We start from the raw sequence: 26,373 nt of genomic DNA on the forward strand, positions 1-26,373 counted from the left end.
GGACATAGAACCAGAACTGAAGTTTCCACATCATAAGGTGTGTGGACACTAAATTTCAGTAGGCAGCTGTATTCGTCTGCTAGGGCCACCAGAACAAAGTGCCACAGGCTGGGTGGATGAAAGAACAGAAATTTATTTTCTCACATTTCTGAAGGCTTAGCAGTTGGAGATCAAGGTGTCAGTGGGGCTGGTTTCTTCTTGGCTTGCAGACGGCCACCTTCTCCCTGTACTTTCCCATGGTCTCCCCTCTGTATGGGTCTGTGTCCTAATCTCTTCTTTTAAGGACACCAGTCATATTGGATTTGGGCCCACCCATATGACCTCTTACTTTTTCAACCTTAATTACTTCTTTAAAGACCCTATCTCCAAATACAGTCACGATTTGAGGTACTGGGGGTTAGGACTTCGACATATGAATTCGGGGAGAACACGGTTCAGCTCATAACGGTAGCACTGCTCTTCAGATTCGCTGTACACGAAGTCCTAGATCCCCATACTCGCTCCAATACTTGGTCCCATCCAGGTTTCTAAATTTTGCCAAATTCACAGGCGTAAGGTGATGTCTTATGGTTATTTTAATATGTATTTCTCTGCATTTCTAATGATTTTAAACATCTTCGTATGCTTATTAGCTTCCTGGGTTTTCTCTTCTGCAAATTGCTCATTTTTCTATTGAAGTTGCTCATCTTTCTTGCTGATTTAAAGAATTGCTTGTATATTAATCCCTTACTGGTTTCAGACATTGTAAATATCTTCTCTCATTCTTTTAACTTTGCCCATGAAATCCTTATTTGTATGTCATCAGATTCATCAATCATTTTGCCTTTAAGGGTCGTGCCTATGACGTTTTGTTTAAGAAGTACTTTTTCACCCCAGGTCACAGATACTCTCCGTCGTGCTCTCCAGTGAACTTAATAGTTTTTGCCCCGCACATTTGATCCGGGGATGTCTTAGAGCTGACTCAGCAGAGCCAGGCGCACTCAGGTGGGCCCCTTCTCTCTGAGCCCCTTCACTCCTCCGCTGACATTGCCCAAGGATGCTGGGCAGCTGTCAGGCAGCACTTCTGCTACCTGACCCCACAGGGGGTTAGAGTCCAAGAAAAAGGAAGGCAATTCATCAGCCTGAACTGGCACCCAGCCTTCCTGGCACAGAAAGGGCATCCTTCATGGGCCAAGATCCCTTTTTATTCTTTGTGGGTGCTGCCAAGTGGGCTGATGGCACCTTGGTCTCAGCCCAGAGGACAGAGCTCTGGGCTACACTGTCATTGGCTACCTAGGACAGACCTCAACTTCCTCACCTGAGCAACAAGGGGGTTAAACCCAGTGGTATCTAAAGGGTCTGCCAACGCCCGAATCCCAGAACTCAGTGCCGTCAGGAGAGGCTGGTGCATTTGTTTCCTTTCTGGGAATTTCAGCTGCTAAAGGAACGATCCAGCAAAACAGCACAGTCCCCAGTGCTGGGAACCTGATGATGTGCCCCCTGGTGGCCATTTCCTGACAGGGCTCCTCCTGGGAAATGAAAACGACATCACCCTCAGAGTACATACAGACTGGAACTCAGAGCCCAGAGCAGGGAAAGGGCTGGGCAGAAGCAGAGCCTGCATAGAAGGCAGCCCCCCTCCAGCCCCCAGGGCAGTGCGGCAATTGCTATTTTGGTTTTTCCAAGGTCTTTCCTGGACCCATGATTGCATTCCAGAGTCTGGGGATTAGTGCTGAAGACTATTTGAGCCCTTGCACCTGTCTAGACCTCACTGGACAAGAGGACCTGAATTTCACTTCTCTCAACACACCCCCCTCCATTATGCCAAGCCCACATCACCTCATCTAGGAAAATGGACCCATAACTCAGGATTTTTCACACAAGTACAAACACACAAGTTGATAAGCACCTTAGATTTACTCTCCTCCCACTTCTGAAGCCACCTCGTTTAATTTATATATACATAGTATATAAACGGCTATACGACATTCGTTACCAACATTAACACAAGTTTAGGTTTCACTACTGTGTGAAAGTTTGTTAAAACGCACTCATCGTTTACTCAAAATAGATCTTTGTTATTACATGAAAACAGTAAGAAGCCTGTATAACATGGGCAGCAAGCATTCAAAATGAATACATGAAGGAAATGGTTTTCTCTGGCTAAATCAGCCTCAATCTTTAATGCTCTTAGTAAAAAAGTCCACTAAACAAAATGGAATCCTGGGGGCCACATTATATGAATCATTCATTAAATAACACTTCTGAAACAACCCAGAATCGTGTAAGTATAAGGGTTAAAGAAGGTCATATGTACCAAGCACAGGGTAGAGGAATAGACTGGATTTGATAATTTTACCTTAAACGAAAGGCGCTTGCGGGCAACAGCTCTGTCATCGGTACACATGGGCAGATGTTTCCATATCCGGCCATTCCCAGATTTTACTGACAAGTCTTTTTCCACAGGTTCTCTGCCAATGACGTTTCCCCAGCAACAGAAGTTTGACATCACTGCTCCCAGAAGGGAGGATCAGCTCTCCTGATTTGGGTCAGAAACAGACCATGAGGTTTGGTCCAACCAACAGAACCAACCTCCCTGGATCCTGCAGGACCCAATGCCACTGGAACCAAAGGCTCCATGCCTGGAAGGCAGGAGGCAGGTCCAGGGGGAGGAAGAGAGGCTGCTACCTGTCTATAATGAAAGCATGAGGTCTTTTTTTGTAAAGGCCAGAAGACACAGCTGTGCCAAGCTGCATTGCCTGAAGCCTGCAGAACCTCCGCATGTTGGGTGAACCAACTCAAAGCCTTTCTCCTCCTGCACATGAACAACAGATTCACCCAGCATCCCCTCCACTACTGCTTCTACCCTCCTGACAGCTCGCCAGGGGAGCCGGCCGACGTTACCACCGTTTTCCAGAGAATACCCGGCCGACGGGCTGCGACTCACCCACTGCAGGGCCAGACCAAGTGGGAGAGCCACGCCGACCTCCAGGCCTCGGGCCAGCTGACAGGGCGCTCCTTCCCACCTCATCTCTCCAGGGCACATCTACTCTCTCTTCTTCCACCATTATTAACACTCACAGTGCAGAGATAGGGTTTCCCTGTGCCTGGGCAGCATTCTGTGTAGAATCACTTGGAATGTGAGCGACGTCGGGGGAGGGGTCTGTGCACTCATCTGGTCACCGTAAACCCTCCCTCCCCGCCGGTCCTCACCTGCACTGCACTGTTTTCTGAGGGCCACCTGTCCTTCATGTTATGAGCAGCCAACTCCTTCAAGGAACAACAGACGGCAGCCCTGGATGAAGGTGTGGCGTGCAACCCCCATGTGCCAAGGGCAGCTGCTGTCTTCCAGCAGCCAGCCAGCCCCCAGCTCCGCTTCTCATCTAGCCCTGCTTCCTGCGCCCCAAACAGCCAGCCTTGCTGTGTGCCTGGGGGTGCACAGGGAAGAGGGCTGGGCTTCGGGGCCATCCATGCCCTCTCTGAAGCTCCTGGACCCGCCCTATCTGTTACGATGAAAGGTGGCTTCCCCGTCCCTCCAGAGATTCCAGTTTCAGCCTCGGTCCCCAGGACTGGAATGTGGGGGGCAGAAGTGGAAAGAGAGGCAGGGGAGACCTGAACAGAGGCACCTAGGAGAAGAACAGGGAGCTCAAGGGGGGGTTGGTAGCAATGATGCTAAACGTTCTAATTTCAGCTCTCCTTCCAATACCCTTTTCCCCAACCCTTGAAGAGCTTTAAAACGTTGGGCCTTGATTCACAGATAAAAGGGGTGCCAGCTGGAGAAGCAAAACCAGGAGCCTATGGTCACCTTCTTCCCGCTGAGGGCAGTGAGGCCTCTAGTACCGAGAGGAAATCCCACCCAAATATACCCCCCGCCCAGGACAGGAAACCCAGGCATGGCCCTCGTCACAGTCAGGCTAGGCTGGGGCAAGAAAAGCAGAGTCTATGTGGTTCCCACACTAGCACACTTGTGGAATGGGAACCCTTGGACTTGGCCCCTGCCAGAGAGCACTGAGCCACATCCCCGCCCAGATACAGCAGATGGGACACCTCACACACTGATGCTCAAGATCTTGCCACATCCGACACCCGAAGGCACTTTTAAGGTTTTTCCAACATTATCTCATCTATCCCAGGATCCAGCCCTGTGAGATCCGTTAACGTCTGAGAAAATCAAGGTGCTAGAACAGCTAAAACAAAGGTGTGTGGCGGAGTGAGGGTAACGTGGGGGTCAACTTTCTAGCATCAAGGATGACACAGGGCTACAAAACTCCAGGCCTGAACCAAGTCAACCCCTGAGCCTGGGATTTCCCTTGGATAAAATCTCCAGAATGCCTTTCCTATCATTAGCTTCTACCACCAGTGAACTGAGACTGCTCTTAGCTGGATTTCAGTTAAAGAATGTTTATGTGGTCATTATTTTGCAGCGTTTGTCGACTGCATCTTTTCCCTTTTGTTTGCAAAAGTAAATCTCCAACCCCACATAGATGTTAACGGATTCAGACCACATTCAACCAGGTGTGAATAACCTCTCCACTAGGGCAGGCGGCATTCACCAGGAGGGTCTCCTCTGCAAGGATCGTTCTTCACTACTTGCTGAACGTGGATCACAGGCTCAGACCCCAGACCGTCTGGAGTACAGGGCTACATGGCAACCCCAAAAGCACACGGGCTCAAAAAGAAAACAATGCATTGGGTAAGCTGTTCTAATCAACTTTTAAAGCTTTGTGTGTGTGCTTCTAATAGAAAAAGATTCGTCTCCCCTCCTCAGCTTCCCATCCCATTTCACCATCTGTCCGAAAGTACGTCCCGGAAAGCCTGAAAATTCACCTGCTGGCTATGCAGAAAATTATGCAGATGCAAAATCAGTGGAGGGACAACTCTGAAGTTTACATCTGAGGATGTTGCCAGCATAACTTTCATATCCAGATACTTTGTGTGATTAAGAATAGGAAATTCTATTATAAGAAAATAAAATTACCATGGCAACATTTTCCCAACACAGTTCGTAGTCACATGGACTTTTAAGTGACACCAAGGTAGCTCAATAACAATTCACCACCAGTAATGACCAAGTACAACTGAATTCCCTAAAATGACATCCTTGCTTTCCCCATCTGCTCAGTAACTCTTGCAACAGTTTTTGACTATTAAAAACTACCAAAACAGGATTTTTTAATTTATCAAGATCACATAATTCAGCCCAAAGTATTCTATGCAATTGTGGTGGAGCTATTCAGACTCTGGACTTCTAGGAAGAACAATCCAAAGGGCAAGCTTCCAAAATGGCCTCCTGAACGGTACTGGGCAACCCAGTCTGAAATTTCTAGAGACCTCAGGAATCATATTCAGATCTAAATTTTGGAAAACTGTAATCAGTCAATATTTTGACAAGGAGAGAAAGAAAGGTAACTTTTCAGAGCACAGGGTTAATTATAAAGCTTTATAAGCTATAAAGCTCTAAAAAAGTTAACACACACTTAACTCTTGTTCATAAAACAATGAGGCCCTTAACCTAATTAAGATGAGTGGGAAAGGTGCGGAGGAGTAATTAATTTGGGAGATCTTCTGAGAACAAGTACAGAGGGTCAAGTATCCAATTACACGATTAAAGTGACAGGTATTCGGCTGCCACCTAAAAGGCTGATGACAGCAGCCTCTCCCACCTGTGACTGTAAAGTGCCACCGTATGAGTATGTGTGACTCGCCTACTCTAGTTTGTGGCCAACTGCAAGGAATCCTGATATTCTCATTTCTGCTCATGCTTATAAGTTAATCATCCGGTAGCGCTGGTTACTCAATTTTTAAAATATTCAGATATACCCTGCAAAGAAATACAAAACATTTCTGTATCCCTACAATCCCACTACCATAAAAGGTTATATATAAATTTAATAAATTCAGCTTTCTTAACATTTTCTCAGCTTAAGTTTGTCCTTACCCTAAGTGAAGCCATGTTCAACTTATATCTAATATATATTTAAATATTCTAAAGGTATCATATCAGACCTAAGTTATCAAAAAATGTAAACAAAATTTATCCATCTTATAGTTATAAACCACTTTTTAAAGTTTTTGATTCACCCTCTACTGGCCCTCAAAAAAAAAAACTAACCAAGTCACATTTAGACTGAAAAGCTGATACAGATTTTTAAGTGGTTCCTCAGAGACAACTGCCAATTACTTTAAACTACTGTTATTGAATCTAGTGGTTTATTGCATCACTCAATTTAAAAGACCAAAATAATTCCATTTTGGTCTTCCAATAGTGCTCTTTCTGAATAAGCCCCCAGATTCTGCTGTCCGAAGTAATCGTGCTGAACTGGAGATTCTGCAGTAACCCTCAGCACAAAACTGGAACTGGATGTCAAGCAATCTCATGCTTTCAACTGCACCTATGAGAAATCGCAGCTCTCGGGATCAATCCGCTTTGGTTGAAAGGAACTTCAAGGGTGGAAACTTAAGGTGAAGTCGAGAAGCAAAAAGGGGAACACCGATGACCTTCATAAGAAAATCAAAGGATCCGTTCATCCCATGATGTCATCCTCACACTCCACAGTCAGATGGCTTCTCCTGAAGCTGCCTTGTCAGTATCTGATATGAAGACAGGAGAGCCACTCCTATGTGGAAGAGGATTTGCCAGAGGTTCCTCAGCCCATGCAGGTACATGTTGCCCAGGCAAATAAAGAGCAGCATCAGCACCACCTTCATCGTCCTGGCTGGACTGTAGAACAGGTACAAATAACACTGAAATGACACCGGAAGAGGAAGTCCCATCAGAGATAATGAAATGGCCAAGGTCAGATGCAAGATTCACTTATCGTACCTGCCACGCAGTGTCACTTCATACACATTAGCTTATTAAACTGAATTCGTTACAATGGAGCTTGGACTCACTGGATCAGCTGCTGTTAATCACTGGATGGAAGTGGGGATTTGGAACAGATAAGAAAAGTGAAAAAGACATCACAGGAGGAACTAGAACATAGCACTCTTGAAAGAATTCAAGAAAGACAGACAGAAATGCCCAGGCTGTGCTGTAGAGAAAGAAGACATGCAGGTCAGGGGTAGACAGCCAGGCCAGAACACCCTAACAAGATCGACAGGCCTCCAAATGAATTTTCCTTCAGGGGGGTCATAACAGGTGAGAAAGCTGCTGAGAGAAGCTGTGCTTTTACTACTTAAGCTTTTCCTGAGTTACAACTGCATAGGGGGCCACTGTTCCCTAGACAGCCTCCTTGTTATGTCTTCAAAAGCATCTGAGGACTTCCCTGGCGGTCCAGTGGTTAAGACTCCATGCTTCCACTGCAGGGTGCACAGGTTTGATCCCTGGCCAGGGAACTAAGATCCCACATGCCGAGTGGCACAGCCTAAAAAAAAAAAAAAAGCATATCTGACTCAGGGAAAGGTCTTATAGCAGGGAGAGTGACTGATAGTTCCTGTAGGGCTATCACACAGAAAGAAGCCATTCTTGTTCTGCAAAAGGTGGAAATCATTTTTTGGTTCAATGTTGGGTGGTTTTTTTTGTGTTTTTTAAAAAAAGACACATTCTCAAAACACAGAACAATCTGACAAAAGCTCAGGGGGGGGAGGGAGAGAGTTCCCCATCCAAAGAATTATCCAAGTAAGACTGCAGTTGAGGGGATGAAGGTGGAACTGTAAGATACCTGCAGCCCTGAAATGCAGGCTCCAGGAAACTTCTCCTGGCAACACCCAAGGTCTTAGAGACTTGTTTTCTAAAAAAATGAGTGCATTTTCAATCTTGGGATGAAATTTTCTTTTTGCACAATCAGGTAATTCTTAAAAACAGGTCATCTAGGATGTATGCAGGAGAGAGAGGAAGTGCCCTGAGAACAGAACTTCTCATTTAAAAAAAAAAGAAGAAGAGGAAGAAGAAGAAGCTTAAACATGCAGAAAAGGTACTAAAATCCTAGTCCAGGTGGAGGATGAGGAAAGAGAGTCAGGTTTTTACTAGAATTAACTCTGCCTATAGGGGATTCAAAAGCTCCTTTTTACCCCACTCCTTAAGTACACAGCTTATTTGAAAATAACTAATAATCAAAGGGATCTAGTTAGTGTTATAATTTTTGTTTCATTTCCTAAGGACAGATTTGACTCAGATGGTATTACCATTAAAAACAACAAAATTTTTAACCTAGTCCTGTGCTTGAAAAGAAACACATATACAGGGGCTTCCCTGGTGGCGCAGTGGTTGAGAATCTGCCTGCCGATGCAGGGGACACGGGTTCAAGCCCTAGTCTGGGAAGATCCCACATGCCGCGGAGCAACTAGGCCCGTGAGCCACAACTACTGAGCCTGCGCGTCTGGAGCCTGTGCTCCGTAACAAGAGAGGCCACGATAGTGAGAGGCCCGCGCGCCGCGATGAAGAGTGGCCCCCGCTCGCCGCAACTGGAGAAAGCCCTCGCACAGAAGCGAAGACACAATGCAGCCAAAAATAAATAAATAAATAAACAAATAATTTAAAATGAATATCTGCTTATAAAAAAAAAAAGAAACACACATACATAGGTGTCACTTCTGCAGAAGGACATTTCTGTACTTGGACACCCCGACAATAAGCACGAGGCAGGACCCTGCCTCATACTGGTCAGGCCCAACCCGATCCCCACTGCAGTCTCACCCCTCGTTTCTTGGGAGCCCAGTTCAAATTCCTGGTTTCTGTCCTGCACTGTCAAAGGCCCTGAGGTCTAGGGCAAGTGGCTTTCTCTTTCTGAGCCCAAAGGTCTTTTCTCTGTAAAATGAGAGGCCTGGGCAGGATGGGTGGAGGGTCCTCCCACTAAGGGCTGGTACTATATCCACGATTTGAACCAAGGCCTTGGTGGAACAAAAGCAGGATCTAGAAACTTGTTGATGGTTCCAACAGAACAAAATAAGGCCATGGGTTTAACCCACTCACTAAAACATCAACGTTTCACCCACCTGGAAAATGCAGGCTACAAAAGGAATAAGAAAAGCCAGAATATTTCCAATTTCTTCATGTGCAACCTAAGACAAATGTGAGGAACACAAGGAAAGGAATATTTAGAGGACAGGAAACACTATGACGTGAAGTGCTTTACTCCGCATTGGGTCTCGTATGGTTGACAGTACAAAATCCCTGGCTGCATGAGAAATAAGCCCCCGTTCACGCATCACACCAGCGGGTGACATGAAATCCTTCTGAATGGCCTGGACACACGAAGCGCCCTCCAGTCCCCATGCATGTGTACTGAGCCCTCAACCTGGAATGCTCCCACCCCCAGCCCTGACACCTCTCAAAATCCAACTCATCTGTAAGTGCTAAGCTTTCCCCACCTCCTCCCACCCCCCACTGCCACCTCCTTAGTGATGCTACGTGCCCCAACTCAGGGACTCTGTCTTGACCAACGAACACCTGTTCTAGTGCATACAGACACTCGATGAGCATCTGCTTATGAGTCGTCATAAACAATAAGAGTGGGAACCACACCACACATTGGCCAAAGACGGGGTGTGGAAACAGCCAGCCACCACTCATGGCCCAGGCCTGCTGCTGTTCCCCAAACACTTCAGTCCCCATAAGCCACCTGAGATTCAGTCTAAGCTGCGCTTCAGACTTTAGCCACCATGTGCCTCGGTGCGAGCATTACGGCTCTGTTTTTAATAGTAACATCTATCTGTTCATGTTCATAGTGGTTCCATACTTTTTCTTAAAGTGTTGGAAATACTTCAAAATTTAAAAATAATATTTAAAAAGCACTGAAGTAGAAACGTGCTTTGAGATGAGCAGGCTGGCGAACCAACTTCGCAGTGACACTGTTCTTTTGACAAAGACACCAGGAAGCTGGTATCTGAATGATATAAATCAGACTATGAGGCCACTCTCCCCAGGGGAAAGAAGGGCCTGAACGTTAAAACCTGAGCATTAAACTTCTGCCCTGGATGAACAATCCAGCCTCCACAGTGACTCCTGGAGTCCCCAGAGCCATGGGGTGGCCTGATGTCCTTGAAGCAAGTTTTCCATTTCTCACCAATAACCCAGGAGGGCCCTTTGGCGTCTTAGGAAAACAGATACAAAAGAGCAAGTTTCATATTTGTTCAACTTAAGACAAAGAATAAAATGAGAAGTAAAAATTTTACTTCAATTTTTAATATGTAGTACATAATAACCTTATAAATAATATATATCCCCATCCGTTTCTGCCATCATGTGTCTTCTGATTTAAAATGTATAGAAAATGTTACCTGTAAAGAATGTTCTGCGAGGTGAATTCCACGAATGAGGTTCAGAGCAGCGCACATGATGTTGAGAATAAGAGAGAGGATGCCCAGGGCTGTCACAGGTTCCATTCGGAAATTAGGAGCTTCACAATGAAAAACGACAAGTGTCTAGTGAAAATAATTTCCACATGAAGGAAAAATAAAGATATTAACTAGACCTCTGCTAATGAAAAGGTTTATTATGTTAAACACACAACTGCAAACATATTAATTTAAAAAGCAGCTGTAGTTAGAGGGGGAAAAGGCAAGAAATGAAGGACAGAATGGATTTGGGAATCCAAGGTGAATTTCTTCCAGAAAGAGGCCACTTCTCTGAGCAAGCACAGATTTTTCAAGTGCTTCATTTCCTTTCTATTTAAAACAGTGGTTCTCAACCAGAGACGATATGGCCCCTCAATCAGTGTCTAGAGATGTTTTGGGTTGTCCCCACTGGGGACAGGTTGCTACTGGCATCTATCATGGGTGGAGGCCATGAATGTTTCTAGACATCCTACAATGCACAAGACAGCCCTCACAACAAAGAATTTCCAGTACAAAATGTCAATAGGGCTAAGGCTGAGAAATCCTGATTTAAATCAGTTTATGGCTTTAGCTGTAAATTGGTTGTCAAATCCTGAAGCATTTCTATTACACAGCTCAACCCTCAGCTTGTAAAATGTTCCATTCTTTTTCTGACGAGGACAACATTCAGTGTCACGTGTGCTTCTGGAACAATTCACAGCAAATGCACTTTTTTAAATTCCAAAATTATTGGGAAGAGGAGGGAAACATTCATTATTTCAGCTACAAGCTGTTTCTGGAACTCTAATTAGGACAAATGATCATTCTCTCTTTAAAGATAACTGCTGGGGCCTCCCTGGTGGCGCAGTCGTTGAGAGTCCGCCTGCCGATGCAGGGGATACGGGTTCGTGCCCCGGTCTGGGAGGATCCCATATGCCGCGGAGCGGCTGGGCCCGTGAGCCATGGCCGCTGGGCCTGCGCATCCGGAGCCTGTGCTCCGCAACGGGAGAGGCCACAACAGTGAGAGGCCCGCATACCGCAAAAAAAGAAAAAAAAAAAAAAAAGATAACTGCTGAAACGGATTCTGGTTCACTCAATTAAATAGTGTCCCACCCATTCCCTTGCTATGCTCCTTTTAAATCATCCTTTCTTGTCCTTACATTTCCCACACATGCATACACCCACACACAAATATCTAGCCACAACCCAACTGATGCCTATTGTTAGTGTGTTAGAGTTTCCACTGAGCAATTCAAAGTTTCTGTTAGAACAGAGCATGCTACCTGTAAAGGTTCTAGCCTTGGAACAATAGGGGGAGTCAAAGCAGAGTAAAACATCCTAGAAAGATAGGCAAGTTGACACTTTCTGGGTCTTCTCCTCTTGTCTAAGTGTTTATAAAACAAAACATACATCACAAAGTTACCCTGTCTACAGATACGGCAAGGGAAAAGCTTGGGGTTTGATTACCCAGTCTTCCTTGCACAAAAGTTAAGTTCAATCCCAATATAAATTACAACAACTTATTGAATGGCATAAGAGCCAATCCAGGAATTTACTGGTTGAAACAGATCAAATCGAAACACAAAGTTAAGCCAAAAATGTGAACATTTTTAATACACCACTTTCAAAATTCAAGCAATGAGTTTAGTATAAAACTGTTAAAACAAAGTAATTAGACTGTTATAATGTAGATGGTTCTGTCTTCCAGGGAAGGATTCAGCTTTTACACCGTTACAGAATTCTTGGAATGTAAATATCCACTTTAATTAAAGGTTGGTTTAATTGTGTGTAACTGTAAACAAGGAATGCAAAAAAGCATGCTTTGCTATGTGCTAGGCATTGAGTGGCTACTGGTGTTAATGCCAGACTAAGTCACGGACGCCAGGGCACTGTGAGCATGTTCATTAACACCTCATTCCTCAGATAAGGACTCGGAAATCCAAAGGGATAGAGGGATGTTCCCGGGTCCCACAGAGAAGCAGAGAGTGAGAGGTCTAGAAGCCCTGGCTCTGGCCCCTGCCCACTCTCATCCCCATAGCCCTCCACTCCCTCCATCAAGGAGCAGGGGTTTCTCAGTGGAGATCCCCAATGTTTCACTAAATGATGAGATCAGGACTCACTGTCAAAGGAAAAAAGGAGAGAGAGAGAGAGAGAATGTACAAATCTGTACAGTTCAATAAGTGACTTCCAGCAAAAGAGAGTGAAAATCTCCTTTACACCATTTAAATGTGCAGATTTCACCCTGGTTAAGAAAACAACCTGCCAAGTCACTCTTCTCCTGAATTTCGTCAAAAGAGTTGCCTCTCTTCAGATCGACTCACTGGTCACAACAGTTGAGTTTTTTATAACAGCCACCTGGAACAAGATCAGCCCATGTTTTTCCCCAGGTATTTTATACACTGCCCCCCACCCAAACACCTTCCTACTAAAACAGTCACTGTGCATTTGAAATACACAATCTCACCTCATCTTTATCAACGTCAGAGAGCAGCAGGCCACTTACCAGGCTCCAAGTGCATCTGTAGGTGACCGTTCATCACCCCGTTAGCCACATCTGTGTCCTCCAGAGTGAGAACCACTGGAGGCTGGAACTTGAGTTCCTCCTGAATTTTTTCTAAGCTGCTCTCCATCTGGGTGGAACTTACATAGTTAAAATGCCACTTCACTTTCTGAATGACGCTGTCTGTGAAAAGAGAGCAACCCAAGCTGAATGTCTTCATTACAATGGATGTTATAAGACAATACGTACACAATGAAGTTTACGTTTCTAAGCAAGCTAATAAGTCAGCCAGATTCTGAAGACTGTCAACTACACATGAAGGTCAAATGATTAGTACATATCAGGACTGGTCTCATCAATCTCTTCAAAGCAGAATAATTAAAACGTGACAGTCTGTCCATCAGAACCTCAGTGGCAAGGGAGTCAGGGGAGAGAGGCTTGAGTCTTAGCTCAGCCACGACTCATAGTACAATCCTGGGCCATTCACAGAATATTTCTAAGATAGAAAAATGGGGACAGTCATCTTTGACCTGATTATCCCAAGAAAAGGTGTGTGAAAAAAAATTACAAATCATTGTGAGTATGTTTTGCAAACTAGGATTATATATCTGAAAGGTACTGGTTTTAATTCTTTTATTTATATTAGTATTAACCATTACCAAGTTTTAGTAAGTATTTGAAGTGAAGTTTCATACATATTGGCAAAGCAAAATCATGTATAATTCTAATATCCACATACTTTTACTTATATTCTACTCGCACTCAATAATGAATAAACGTGATGCTGGGAAGGGTCTCCTGTGAGACCAAGCCCCCACCGCTTTGGAAGGAAGGCGCATGCAGAGATGGGGGGAGAGAAGAACACAGGTCTACCAGCTGCCAATCAAATAACAGCCAAGGGACGCTGCAGCTGTGGTCCGACTGGGGACAGCGTGCCCTTCAGAAGAAGAAGTGGGGCTGAGAGCGGCATTTGGACCAATCCTCACAGGGAGACTCAGACAGAACTCATGGTCTATGTCACAGGGCTACCAGGCTGGGGCCCGAGTATCAGGGAGCTCCCCAGCACCTTTGGGTGACACCAAAAGGGGGTGCTGGCCCCATGACTGATGGGCCAGCCAGAGACCACATGAGGAGATGTGAGCAGTAGCTGCCAGAAGCATAAGTGGCAACACTTCCAGGTGCCAGCCCTGCACCTGACCCTGAGTACCAAATGCTGCCAGCCCCTCATTCAAGAGCATCACAGGGACCATGGCGATTTACATTGAGACCAGAGAGTGTCCCCCAACTCCCACCTCTACTCCTCCTCTCCAGGATCTCAAAATGACTTGAATCACGGCTGACAGACACTGATAGCTTACGCTATAACTACCCTGCTGTGTTCCAAAGCCCTGAGCCTCCACACGGCCTCTCTGGCAGGGCCTAGAAAAGGAGTATCCTCTTGCAGAGCTGTGCTCCTCAAACCTCTGCATGGAGGACCAGTTTTTTCTTATTTCCAAATGGTTGCAGACAGATACTTTGATAAAATACAACTGAAAATATCGCAGGAGTGCCAAATTACTGTAAGAATTTCTAAACTCTTTATTCTCACTCTCCGTACGTCCCTCATGCTGGAAGAATGGGTACCACCCTTGAGCAGTGCTGCTCTAGAACAGGGGTTGGCAGTGTTCTCAGAGTGCCAGAGAGTCAATGTTTTAGGCTTATGGGCCCTAGATGGTCCATCACAACAGCTCACCTCTGCCAGGGAAGGGCAAAAGCAGCCACAGACAACCCATTAGTAACAGAATAAGCACGGCTATGTTCCACTTTATTTACAAAAAACAGACCCTTGGCCCACAGTCTGCTGACGCCTGCTCCAGAATAAGATACAGGTTTTGCCATTCTTCCACCCTGCCCCAGGCTCTGGAGAGATGAAAAGCCAGAGTGTTGAACCTCCAAGCTTGCAGGCCCCTTCCACTGCTGTGAAATCTCATTGTATAAGGCTGTTCTCCAGTGACATGTTACAGCACCCCCAGTGGTTTTCCCTGACGGTCAAAGCCAAATCCAAACCGGAAATTCTACACATACAATGCCGCAAGAGAGAACAATCAATACGAAGAGGGTTACGAACCAAATTCGAGAAAGGCGTATGGCCTCGAGGCTAGGCCAATGCAGGTGGTGTCATAGGAAGCTGTGAATTCCCACCAAAGGGTCTCCAGGAAGCAGAAGGCCATGGCTGCTGGACACTGGCGGGAGCAGATAGCCATGCAGGCTACATCCCTCGAAGAAGAGAAGCTGGAACAAAAGAGTGTCATCTGCGTTACCAGGGAACAGACCCATGTATTCACATCCTGCACCCAGACGCCATGTTGCCCCAACTCTGGATCTGCTGGGCCTTGAAAGTCCTGGAGCTGTCTGTTGCATCTCTTCAGCTAGACCTGCCAGGGACCGTGCCTTTCTTATACTTCCTCTAAAATGTACAGTGGCATTTGCCACTGACAATGTGTGATCACTCTAACTTATTTATTATTAACTAAGCTATGGGACCGCTCACCTGTAAGGAACAAAAGCCTTGGTTTCCTCTGTGAAAATAATGGTGAATATTTAAGTCAAAATACAAATGAGTAGAACATTTTACATTCTACTTTTCAAAAAATGACTGAAGTACCCAGAACTTCATTTGAAGTGATAGGTTTTTCTGTTTGTTTGTTTGTTTGAACAGAGAAAAGGTTTCCTATTTGAGGTACAGCACAAAGTTCGCATAGACTGTTAGATAATCACAGCATAATGAGTTAGGGACCACCAAGGAAGGTGGTTTCAGGCACCCAGAGAAAGGAGCTGTAGATGTGGGCAGATGCAGCTCAGCTTTTGCTCCTGAGCACCCAGAGCCCATACCACAGGGTGACAGCTTCATATGCCTACCATCTGGATCCCTCTTCAGGCCACGACCCTTCTCGCCTGACAATACCACCAAGCCTGGAATTAGGCCTGGACTTTTCCTTTTGTTTTCCTAATTCTGAGACTGAATTCCTCTGAAAGGATGCCACCTTATCAGGTAAATCAAAAATTTACTATTAGGGGCTTCCCTGGTGGCACAATGGTTGAGAGTCCGCCTGCCGATGCAGGGGACACGGGTTCGTGCCCCGGTCCGGGAAGATCCCACATGCTGCGGTGTGGCTGGGCCCGTGAGCCATGGCCGCTGAGCCTGCGCGTCCGGAGCCTGTGCTCCACAACGGGAGAGGCCACAACAGTGAGAGGCCGGCGTACCGCAAAAAAAAAAAATTTTTACTATTCAAGGGGAACAAAAAGAACTTGATAAGTGAAGACCTAAATTCTGGAAAACAACGATGTAAAATCTATAACAAGCCATTTTGAGATTTTGAAACCTGCCTTGCCCCATCCCTCCGTAGAATGGCTTTTTACTCTAACCCCTAGTATAAGAAATGACATAACACGTGAGGAGCAGACTTTGGTGCCTGGCTGCCTCCATTCAAATCCTGGCTCTACCATTTACTACCAGTCTAACCTTAGGGAAGCTGTTTAACCTTAGTTTCCTCCTCTGTAAAACAGGTATAATACCATTATCTACCTCATAAGCCCATACAGCACTTGGAGTAGTGCCTGGCCCATGGAAAACAATCATATTAGCTCTTATTTCCATGATTATTGTAACCACTTGATTCCTACTTCCACTGGAGCATTTGCCCCACTGTGTAATACTCAGTTATATATTTATCTTGTCCCTTTAGTAGACCTGGAGTTCCTTGAGAAGAGGGACCTACTTATGCTCATTTTTACTCCCCTGCTCCTGTCATATAAACATTTTTCACTTTAAAATGTTTAAGAAGTGAAAAAAGTCAAAAAGCAAAAACTGAAGGCAAGAACTCTAAGTCAAGTCTTTTTTCTGATTTTCTTGGCTTCCTCACTCTCGTCCTTTTCCTTTCCTGACATTTTAATCTAACATCTCCTTTTGACTCACCTTTTTCCCACCCTGCACCTAATGCAGAAAAAACTACCAAACTAAAGGCATGAAGACTGGGTGACCAGGGCCTGCCGATGCTCACGGCCGCTCTGCCAGCTGATTCATTTTGCCGTATGGTAGAAACTAACAGAACATTGTAAAGCAACTATACTCCAATAAAAACTAATTACAAAAAAAAAAAAAAAAAGAAAGAAAGAAAGGTGAGAGTTGGGGCAACAGTGCTTGAGTCCCTTTGATTCTATTGTAAATACACACAACCTTGGACTGCTGTCTGATGTGAGACCTGCTTTTAACACACAGTGTGATCAGCATAATGTCACCTCTGCACGCGGTTAAGATGTTCTTGAACAGTGAACATGCTTGCTTACTGGATACTGAAGTCAAGTCCTTCTGCAGAACCTCGACCTGGATACTGGGCCAGTCGCAAGGCTAAAGTCTTGAGCCGTCTCCTGCATTCCAGAAAATCTTGGCTGTGGTAAAAGTCAGTGGAGGCCGAGAGGGGCAGTCCATCCCTCACCCTAACCACACAGGCAAAAAGGATCATGGACATGGTCCACAAGAGAAGTCATGAGGACACCTGAGGAAGGAAGGTCACCTTGTTACTGAGGGCCGGGTGATGAGCCAGGGACACCAACGCCCTTGAAATGTTCACTCTGGGTTATTTCACCCTCACCCCCACCACAAATGTACATGTGGCTTTTATTTTTATTTCCCTGCCCTCTACTGCTATGTCACTCCCAATTGTCCTCCCTCCATTAGCCTCCCTGTCTCTTCTTCACTTGTAATCCTCCTTTTCCTTCTCTCTAATGAATCTCTCCATTTGCAGAATTAAACCAACTGGGATGAGGGAACAGAGACCAGAACGGTTCAGGAGCAACAGCAGTGACAGTGGGGAGCAGGACAAAGGTAGCAAGATGGTCCCAAAGGGCCAGGAAGAGCCTGACACTGATGCAGCAGGGTTGGGGTCCAGGGACCTGGGCATTTCAGGTCATCCAGCGAGGTAGGTGCTGAGCAGTTGACTTGCCATATCCTCACCTGAAGTGGAGGGCTTCTGAGCATTTAACCTAAAGCTGGCAGCAAGGAAAGCAGAAGGCAAAAATAAAAGAGAGGATAGTATGTCCTACTGAATTTCTGCACATTTGACACACAGCCAGTCTTCAAAATGATGAGAGTTCCTACAGATGGCTAAAGGAAGTCACTTAGCAAATAAGATACTAAAGTTTTAGCCATGATATGTGACCACCATTAAGCAACAAAAGGAGACAGATTCTGAGGCCTCATGGCACCTGTGGCAAATTAGAACAAGGTGCTTCTCGGGGTAGAAACAGCCCTGGACCAGTTCTGCTGTCAGAGCCTAGTTGGGTGTCAGCCCCCATCTATTAACTCTGCAGGTGCTCGTACAGGGCATAAACTGCACCTCTGCATGTGGCAGCCCTGCAACCAGGGATTAGTGAGGAGGCTATTACAGCTTTGATGCGTCTTTCTATGGATCTACATATCCTGTTTCACAGATCCTGTTGTCAGATCCTCTACCTGGATAGGATATTAACAGGTATGGGCACTGGTGGACTTTTCTCCCAAAGAACACTAGGGATGTAATTTGGCATCTCAATTACCACGAGCTGTAGGAAACAGGAGCCCCAGGATGTACACGACTCTCTTCACCTTTGTGCCTCTGTGCATTCTTCGCCTGTATCTACACTCCTCTGATCTCCCCACGTTCAAATCCACACCAAGCACTGTCTCCAATACAAAATTAAAAATAAAATACCATTTAAAATCCAAAAAATGATCTCAATAAAGCTATACTTTATAGCTTTTCCATCTGTAATGGATGAATGGATAATTATTCCCATTTTATACATGAAGAAACTGCAGTGGTATAAAAATGAGACGGCAAAAAGAAAAATTAGTCTACCGGGCAACAGACCATACTCAGCCCATTTGTCCCATCTCCCCACACTTTCCATTAAAGGGTAAAAATGTGAAAAGTCTCAGGAGATAGAAAAGGAAGATATAAAACTATTCCTATCTGCAGATGGCATAATTGTCTACATGGAAAATGCCAAAGAGCCTCCTAAAAAAGAACTCCTAAAATGAATGAGCTCAACAAGGTTGCAGAATATAAGACTGACATACAAAATCAATTCTTTTTCTACGTACCAGCAATAAACACATAGAAACCAAAATTAAAAATAAAATACCACTGACAATCATCCAAAAAAAAAATGATCTCAATAAAGCTATACTTTCTTTAATGCAATACTTAGGTGTTAATCTAACAAAACATGTATAGAACTTGTATGCTGAAAACTACAAAACGTTGCTGAAAGAAATCAAAGAAGTCCTAAATAAATAAGGAAATATATCATGTTATTAATTGGAAGACACAACATAGTAAAGATATCAATTATCCCCCCAAAGTGATATACAGGTTCAATATAATTCCTGTAAAAATATCAGCAAGATAGCTTGTAGATACAGATAAGATTATTCTAAAATTTATATGGAAGGGCAAACAAGCTAAAATAGCTAAAACAATCCTGAAAAAGAATAAAGTGGACTGTACCTCACTATCCTATTTCACGATTTACTGTATAGCTACAGTAATCAAGATTGTGCAGTACTGGCAGGGGGACAGACACACAGATCAATGAAACAGAATACAGAGCCCAGAAACAGACCTACACAGGAACAGCCAAATGATTTTTGACAATGGTGCAAAAGCAATTAAATGGAGGAAGGATAGTCTTTTCAACAAATGGTGCCGGAGCAATGAATATCTATAGGAAGAAAAGGAGGGAGGGAGGGAGGGAGGGAGGAAGGAAGGAAAGAAAAAAAGAGAATCTTGACCTAATCTCACACCTCTCATTATTTTGATGATAATCAAAATATATCATAAATTTAAATGTAAAAAGTAAAACTATAAAAGTGGAAGAAAACATAGGAGAAAATCTTCAGAACTTAGGGGAAGAGTTCTTATGTACGACACCAAAAGCTTAATCCATAAAAGAAAAACAGTAAATTGGATTTAATCAAAATTAAAAACTTTTGCACTGCAAAGGTCCATGTGAAGAGGAGGAAAAGAAAAGCTAGAGACCGGGAAAAAAATATTTTTAAACCACATACCTAATAAAGGACTCTAGATATCTAGAATTTTTAAAGAACTCTCAAAACTCAACAGTTATAAAACAAATAATTCAGTTAGAAAATGGACAAAGTACATGAACAGACATTTCACCAGAGGATATAGAAATGGCAAATAAGAACACGAAAAGATGTTTAGCATCACTAGCTATTAAGGGAAATGCAACTTAAGATCACAATGAGATAATGCTACATACTTATTGGCACAAGTAATTTAAAGTGACAATATCAAATGCTGGCAAGCATGCACAGCATTTGATGTGCATAATGTGTGAGAACTGGATCTCTCACACATTACTGGTAGGACTGTAAAATGGTACAGTCACTCTGGAAAATAGTTTATTTTAAAACTGAGCTTGCAATTATCATACAGTCTATCAATCATACTCTGTACTCTCTCTGCAATTTCCTGTCAGTATAATTACTTTAAAGTAAAAACAGAAAAAAAAAGTATTACCTTAAGGTTTTTATATCACTTAAAGTATGCTCATACTTGCTTTTTACATTTAAATGTAATTTAATTACATTTAAATGTCATTTTAAAATATCTCTACAATAATCTTTTATGCTAATTAACTGTAATTCTGATGATTTATGCATGAATGTTGAAGGGCATGTTTTATAGGGAGCAGCTCCATTCCTACATGACATTTCTAAACTGGGAGGTACTATAATCTCTGAATTCATTAAAATAAAAGCCACTTGCAGATAACCAGTATTCAGTTTAAAACAGGAAAGCAGTGGCATGAATCTGGAAAATCATGTCACAGTTACAGAAAAAATATTATCAATTACACAAGGACAAAGGCAGCCTAAGAGTGCTCACCCCGACATACAAATCTGTCTTACTAGCTCCTTCTACAGGCCAGCAGACCCTGTAACCTGGCACTACGTCTGGCACATATTAGGAAGCCCTCAATAAAAACTTTTAAACAAATAAAACTTGTAAAAAAAAATTAAGTTTTAAAGCTAATAAAAATTTTTCCACGATAAATCTCTACTTGGAGAGGAAAAAAGAGGTTTACATAAATGAAATTTTAAAAAATAGAAACTGAAATAGTAATCAAATATAGCACTCTAGTTACTATTAGGTTTTATCAAAATTATATTTTAGTCTGCCTCTGCCATTTCCTAAATCCTTTTCTCAGCATCTATTTATAAACTGCTCATGTCAGAGATTATCCATATTCTACCGGCAAAAGACTATGCTTAGCTGGAGGGCCCCCTTGTTCCAACTGGTTTCTTTTCATCCCTGTATCCTTAACCCTCTCTCAAACCCCTGCCACATACACTTCTCCTCCCTCCAAAAGAGAGACAGAAAGAAAGGGGGAGAGACAAACAGCATTAAATGACCAGGCCTTGCAAAATAGTAATTTAAACAAGCAAAACAAGTTTCACTTGGCACACAAATATTCAAACACAAGGGTTCACCATAAGGCATTACCCACTCCTCAAATCCAAAATACAGAAGACAGGGGCAACTAAGCCCGTGCGCCACAACTACTGAGCCTGCGCTCTAGAGCCCGTGAGCCACAACTACCAAGCCTGTGTGCCTAGAGCCCGTGCTCCGCAACAAGAGAAGCCACCGCAATGAGAAGCCCGCGCACCGCAACGAAGAGAGCCCCCTCTCGCCGCAACTAGAGAAAGCCTGCGCGCGCAGCAATGAAAACCCAACGCAGCCAAAAATAAAATAAATTTTAAATAAATTAAAAAAAAAATACAGAAGGCAAGATAGAGTTATATCACCCTTACTGAATTCACCTTCAGCCACAGGACTTGAGAACTGGTTACTTCATTTGTACTTCATGAAAGTGCCTTGGTTCCGCATTGCTTGGGGATGGGGTAGGGAGAGGGTAGAGGTCAAGTCTGTCACTTGTTAGGAGCTAAGAAGAGTAGAGGGCTGAATTTGATAGCAACTAATATTATATGCCAGGCACTGTGCTAGGAACTTTTACACTGATAATGTTATTTAATGCTCATAACCATCTATGGGGTAGGCATAATCTACACTGGACAGAAGGGAAAACTAGCTCCAAGGCTCAAGTGGTAGAGCCACTATTCCATCCAAAACTTCCTTACTCAAAATACTGGAAAGCCTATGATCTTTCCACTACACTCTGCTTCTCTAAATCCAGTCTTTGGGACTACAGCTACTCTATTTCCCGAAAACAATTCCTTCCCCTGGAGCACTGATACTCAGAACTAATCAGAGACCTGTTAATAAAAGCAGCCAAGGCCTAGGATTATACTAGTTACAACTGCTCCTTACTCATTGTATTACTTTGGATAAGTTGGTTTTCCTCTCTGAGCACGGGTCATCTTTGGATGCGGTAGATCTCTGAGGCTCCTTCTAAGAATAAAAAGCTTTGGGACCCCAAGATGTCCTCTGTGTTGTAAACACAAACTCTTAGAGCTATAACAACATTGTCTAAAATGTATTTTCCAGAGCAAACTGTTATGTCAATTTAATTCTGTTTAGCAATATTAAAGCACTTTCAATTATTTACATTTTTATTTTACTAAAATTATCTCTATCAGAATTAATTCCCTTCTTTGTAAAATTTAATGAAGATTTACCCTATCCACCGTCTGAGCTTTATTACTTTTCTGACCGTGTCACAAATTTCACCAGTTACTTTTAACCACTGGGAATATTCTTTTGTGGCTTTGATGTCTACAAACCTAATTAAGCACCGGGGTGCTTAATCCTTCTGGCTGGCTCTGGAAGTCTAGATGTAATACTGTAACGGACACAAATATACAGTACCTCTGAACATCTGATATTCAGAAAAGCTGGTCTAGTGCACCCAGTATTTGGTAAACCAAGTCTTACTGGCACGCGAAGGGAAGTTTGCTATTAAAACACTACCTGAGTTTCGTGGATAATTAAGGAAACAATCATCCCCTCTATCATTTGGACACACCCCGTCTCCTCCCACTGGGGGCAGCGCTCTACCCGCGTCGGCGGCTAAGGGTTCCTGGCAGGCGCGCACCTCGGATCGTCCTGGAGTCAGGAGAGCAGCCGGCGGCAGAAAGGAGGGGGGCAGAAGACTTCGGGACGCCAGACGAAGCCCTGGAGAGCTAAGCCGGGCCTGATGGCTGGGCGGGCCCGGGGGGGAGGGACGGCCCTCCACCTCCAGGCCCGCCCTGCGCCACACCCGACGCCGCCAGCTCTTGACTAACGGACCGCAGCGCCCGCCTCCGCCCGCCAGCCCTCACCTCGCCCCGACGGCGGCCTCCGGGAGTCGGCGCCCTCCCGCTGCGCCACCCTCCGCCTTCTCTGCAACCTTAGCCCACCCGGCGAGCCTGGCCCCGGTCACCGGCGGCCCAGGCGCAGGTAGGAGGCGGTGCGCATGCGCGAGTCTTGAAACACCACCCCACGCCCTCATTCGCTGCTGCTGAGCAACACCCACACCCGAACCGACCAATCCTGGTGCGCCCACACTGCCTGGTCCCGGCGGAGTCTTGAATGAAGCGGTTCTTAAAGGACTGCGACCCAAATGTAGATGGGGCGTGTGTGGGGCGCGCCTCCCAACTTTCCTCACATCTGTCGGCTCTCACCCGCGTGGATTTGAGTTCCAAGCCTGTAATTCCCACGTCCGGAGGTGAGAGAAGTTTTGCAGTTTAAGCTCAGTTCCTGCCGCGGTAGCGAACGGACTGACGTGTGGAGGCAGGGAAGTTCCGCGTGACGCCGCGACACGCCCGGGGCGGGGGTTCAGTTGTCTGCTTGGCGGGAGGCCCGAGATAGGCAAACCAAAGGGCACAGCCACCTGCCAGCCTGGATGAGATGCCAAAGTCCGACCCCCAGGAACACACCCCAATCTGGGGGCGGACGTACTCACAGACGGATGACTGGCTGAAGGGAGATTGGGAAGGAGTGTTCATCCATTTATTCATTCAACAATTTTTGAGCACCTGCTGCGAACCAGACACTATGCCGGGCACTGTGGACACAGCGAGTAACTCCTGACAGTAAAAACTATGCTAGCGGAGCAGAGTGAGAGCACCCATCCCACAATACACAGCACGTGTTTAAATACAAACTGAGCTATGTGCTCTTCCGAGAGGAGCACGGGTTTTGAAAGAATTTACAGGAGCTTCTGGTCTGGACTTGGGGGTTCAAGGAGGCTTCCCTGAGAACGTGACACTAGATGAGTAGTAGCTAACTAGGCAAAGGGAAGAAGAGTGTTTCAGACAGAGAGATGTATTAAGAACTCTGTGCGGACTGCAGCAGGGCTCCTTGAAGGATAAAAACCAACACTGGATGGGGGTGTGGGGAGGGGAGGTGGATGGGGAGTTATTTAATAGGCACAGAATTTCAGTTGGGAAAGATGAAAAAGTTCTGGAAATTGATGGTGGTGATGGTTGCACAACAATGTAATGTACTAAATGTCACAGAACTGTACATTTACAAATGGTTAAAATGGTAAGTTTTGTGTTATGTATATTTTCCCACCAAAAAAAAAAAAGGAAAGAAAAAGAAGTAACTCAGAGTTTATTTTTATTTTTTTAATTTTTTTGTCATTTAAATTTTATTTTAGTTATTTTTTATACAGCAGGTTCTTATTAGTCATCAGTTTTATACACATCAGTGTATACATGTCAATCCCAATCGCCCAATTCATCACACCACCACCCCTCCCCTCCCCCACTGCTTTCCCCACTTGGTGTCCTTACGTTTGTTCTCTACATCTGTGTCTCTATTTCTGCCTTACAAACCGGTTCATCTGTACCATTTTTCTAGGTTCCACATATATGCGTTAATATACGATATTTGTTTTTCTCTTTCTGACTTACTTCACTCTGTATGACAGTCTCTAGATCCATCCACGTCTCTACAAATGACCCAATTTCGTTCCTTTTTATGGCTGAGTAATATTCCATTGTATATATTTACCACATCTTCTTTATCCATCCATCTGTCGATGGGCATTTAGGTTGCTTCCATGACCTGGCTATTGTAAATAGTGCTGCAATGAACATTGGGGTGCATGGGTCTTTTTGAATTATGGTTTTCTCTGGGTATATGCCCAGTAGTGGGATTGCTGGGTCATATGGTAATTCTATTTTTAGTTTTTTAAGGAACCTCCATACTGTTCTCTGTAGTGGCTGTATCAATGTACATTCCCACCAACAGTGCAAGAGGGTTCCCTTTTCTCCACACCCTCTCCAGCATTTGTTGTTTGTAGATTTTCTGATGATGCCCATTCTAACTGGTGTGAGGTGATACCTCATTGTAATTTTGATTTGCATTTCTCTAATAATTAGTGATGTTGAGCAGCTTTTCATGTGCTTCTTGGCCATCTGTGTGTCTCCTTTGGAGAAATGTCTATTTAGGTCTTCTGCCCATTTTTGGATTGGGTTGTTTGTTTTTTTTTTTTTTTTTTTTTTTTTTTTCTTTTTGCGGTATGCGGGCCTCTCACTGTTGTGGCCTCTCCCGCTGCGGAGCACAGGCTCCGGACGCGCAGGCCCAGCGGCCACGGCTCACGGGCCCAGCCGCTCCGCGGCATATGGGATCCTCCCAGACCGGGGCACGAACCCGTATCCCCCGCATCGGCAGGCGGACTCTCAACCACTGCGCCACCAGGGAGGCCCTGTTTTTTAATATTGAGCTGCATGAACTGTTTATATATTTTGGAAATTAATCCTTTGTCCGTTGATTCGTTTGCAAATATTTTCTCCCATTCTGAGGGTTGTCTTTTCGTTTTGTTTGTAGTTTCTTTTGCTTTTCAAAAGCTTTGAAGTTTCATTAGGTCCCATTTGTTTATTTTTGTTTTTATTTCTATTACTCTAGGAGGTGGATCAAAAAAGATCTTGCTGTGATTTATGTCAAAGAGTGTTCTTCCTATGTTTTCCTCTAAGAGTTTTATAGTGTCTGGTCTTACATTCAGGTCTCTAATCCATTTTGAGTTTACTTTTGTGTATGGTGTCAGGGAGTGTTCTAATTTCATTCTTCTACGTGTAGCTGTACAGTTTTCCCAGCACCACTTATTGAAGAGGCTGTCTTTTCTCCATTGTATATCCTTGCCTCCTTTGTCATAGATTAGTTGACCATAGGTGTGTGGGTTTATCTCTGGGCTTTCTATCCTGTTCCATTGATCTGTATTTCTGTTTTTGTGCCAGTACCATATTGTCTGGATTACTGTAGCTTTGTAATATAGTCTGAAGTCAGGGAGTCTGATTCCTCCAGCTCTGCTTTTTTCCTCAAGACTGCTTTGGCTGAAACTCAGAGTTTAGAGAGTAAAGGAGTAGAGTGAGAGCCACTAGAGAGAAAAGAAGAGGTAAGACCATATAGGCTCTTGGACATGGTAGAGTTTGGGACAGGGGAAAACTGATTGGATTTGCATTTTGTAAAAATCACTTTGGCTGCTGATATTAAGATCAAAGTGGAGAAGGCTCATGGAAACTGTGGTAGGACCAGCTGGGATGCCAGTGCAGTTGACTGGGCAAGAGAGGATGAAGCTGGAGCTTAGGCAGGAACGGTGGTAAAAAGGAAGAGAACTGGGCAGGCTGCAGAGAAATATAGGAGCAA

General features: G+C 44.4%; 1 protein-coding gene across 9 annotated transcripts; it reads right to left on the reverse strand.

The window, feature by feature from the left end:
* Positions 1-1,877: 1,877 nt before the first annotated feature.
* On the reverse strand, positions 1,878-24,435 carry SEC22C (SEC22 homolog C, vesicle trafficking protein). 9 transcript variants are annotated; one of them, XM_082638398.1, is made up of 7 exons: positions 23,403-24,435; positions 17,063-17,271; positions 14,844-15,007; positions 12,740-12,919; positions 10,201-10,319; positions 8,917-8,982; positions 1,878-6,723 (listed from the first exon to the last, which is right to left on the reverse strand). In XM_082638398.1, the coding sequence occupies exons 2-7, from the start codon at positions 17,242-17,244 to the stop codon at positions 6,523-6,525; spliced, it is 912 nt and encodes a 303-aa protein (XP_082494524.1). In that variant the 5' UTR covers positions 17,245-17,271; positions 23,403-24,435; the 3' UTR covers positions 1,878-6,522. The 9 variants fall into 9 exon arrangements, with proteins under 9 accessions (XP_082494524.1, XP_082494527.1, XP_082494521.1 ...); XM_082638401.1 differs by lacking the exon at positions 23,403-24,435 and adding an exon at positions 23,267-23,394; XM_082638395.1 differs by lacking the exon at positions 23,403-24,435 and adding an exon at positions 23,061-23,260.
* Between the last annotated feature and the right edge of the window lie 1,938 nt (positions 24,436-26,373).

This window comes from Mesoplodon mirus, assembly GCF_964341445.2.
Source record: "Mesoplodon mirus genome assembly, chromosome: 12".
In the NCBI taxonomy this organism is placed as follows: Eukaryota; Metazoa; Chordata; class Mammalia; order Artiodactyla; family Ziphiidae; genus Mesoplodon; species Mesoplodon mirus.

Bases quoted from the DNA above. Each gene is read 5' to 3' on its own strand.
- SEC22C (XM_082638398.1), bottom strand. From the start codon at position 17,244: ATGTCCATGATCCTTTTTGCCTGTGTGGTTAGGGTGAGGGATGGACTG. The intron at 10,320-12,739 runs GTAAGTGGCCTG...TTCATTGTGAAG, and splicing joins ACAGATGCACTTGGAGCCTG to CTCCTAATTTCCGAATGGAA. The intron at 8,983-10,200 runs GTAACATTTTCT...CATTTGTCTTAG, and splicing joins TCGCAGAACATTCTTTACAG to GTTGCACATGAAGAAATTGG.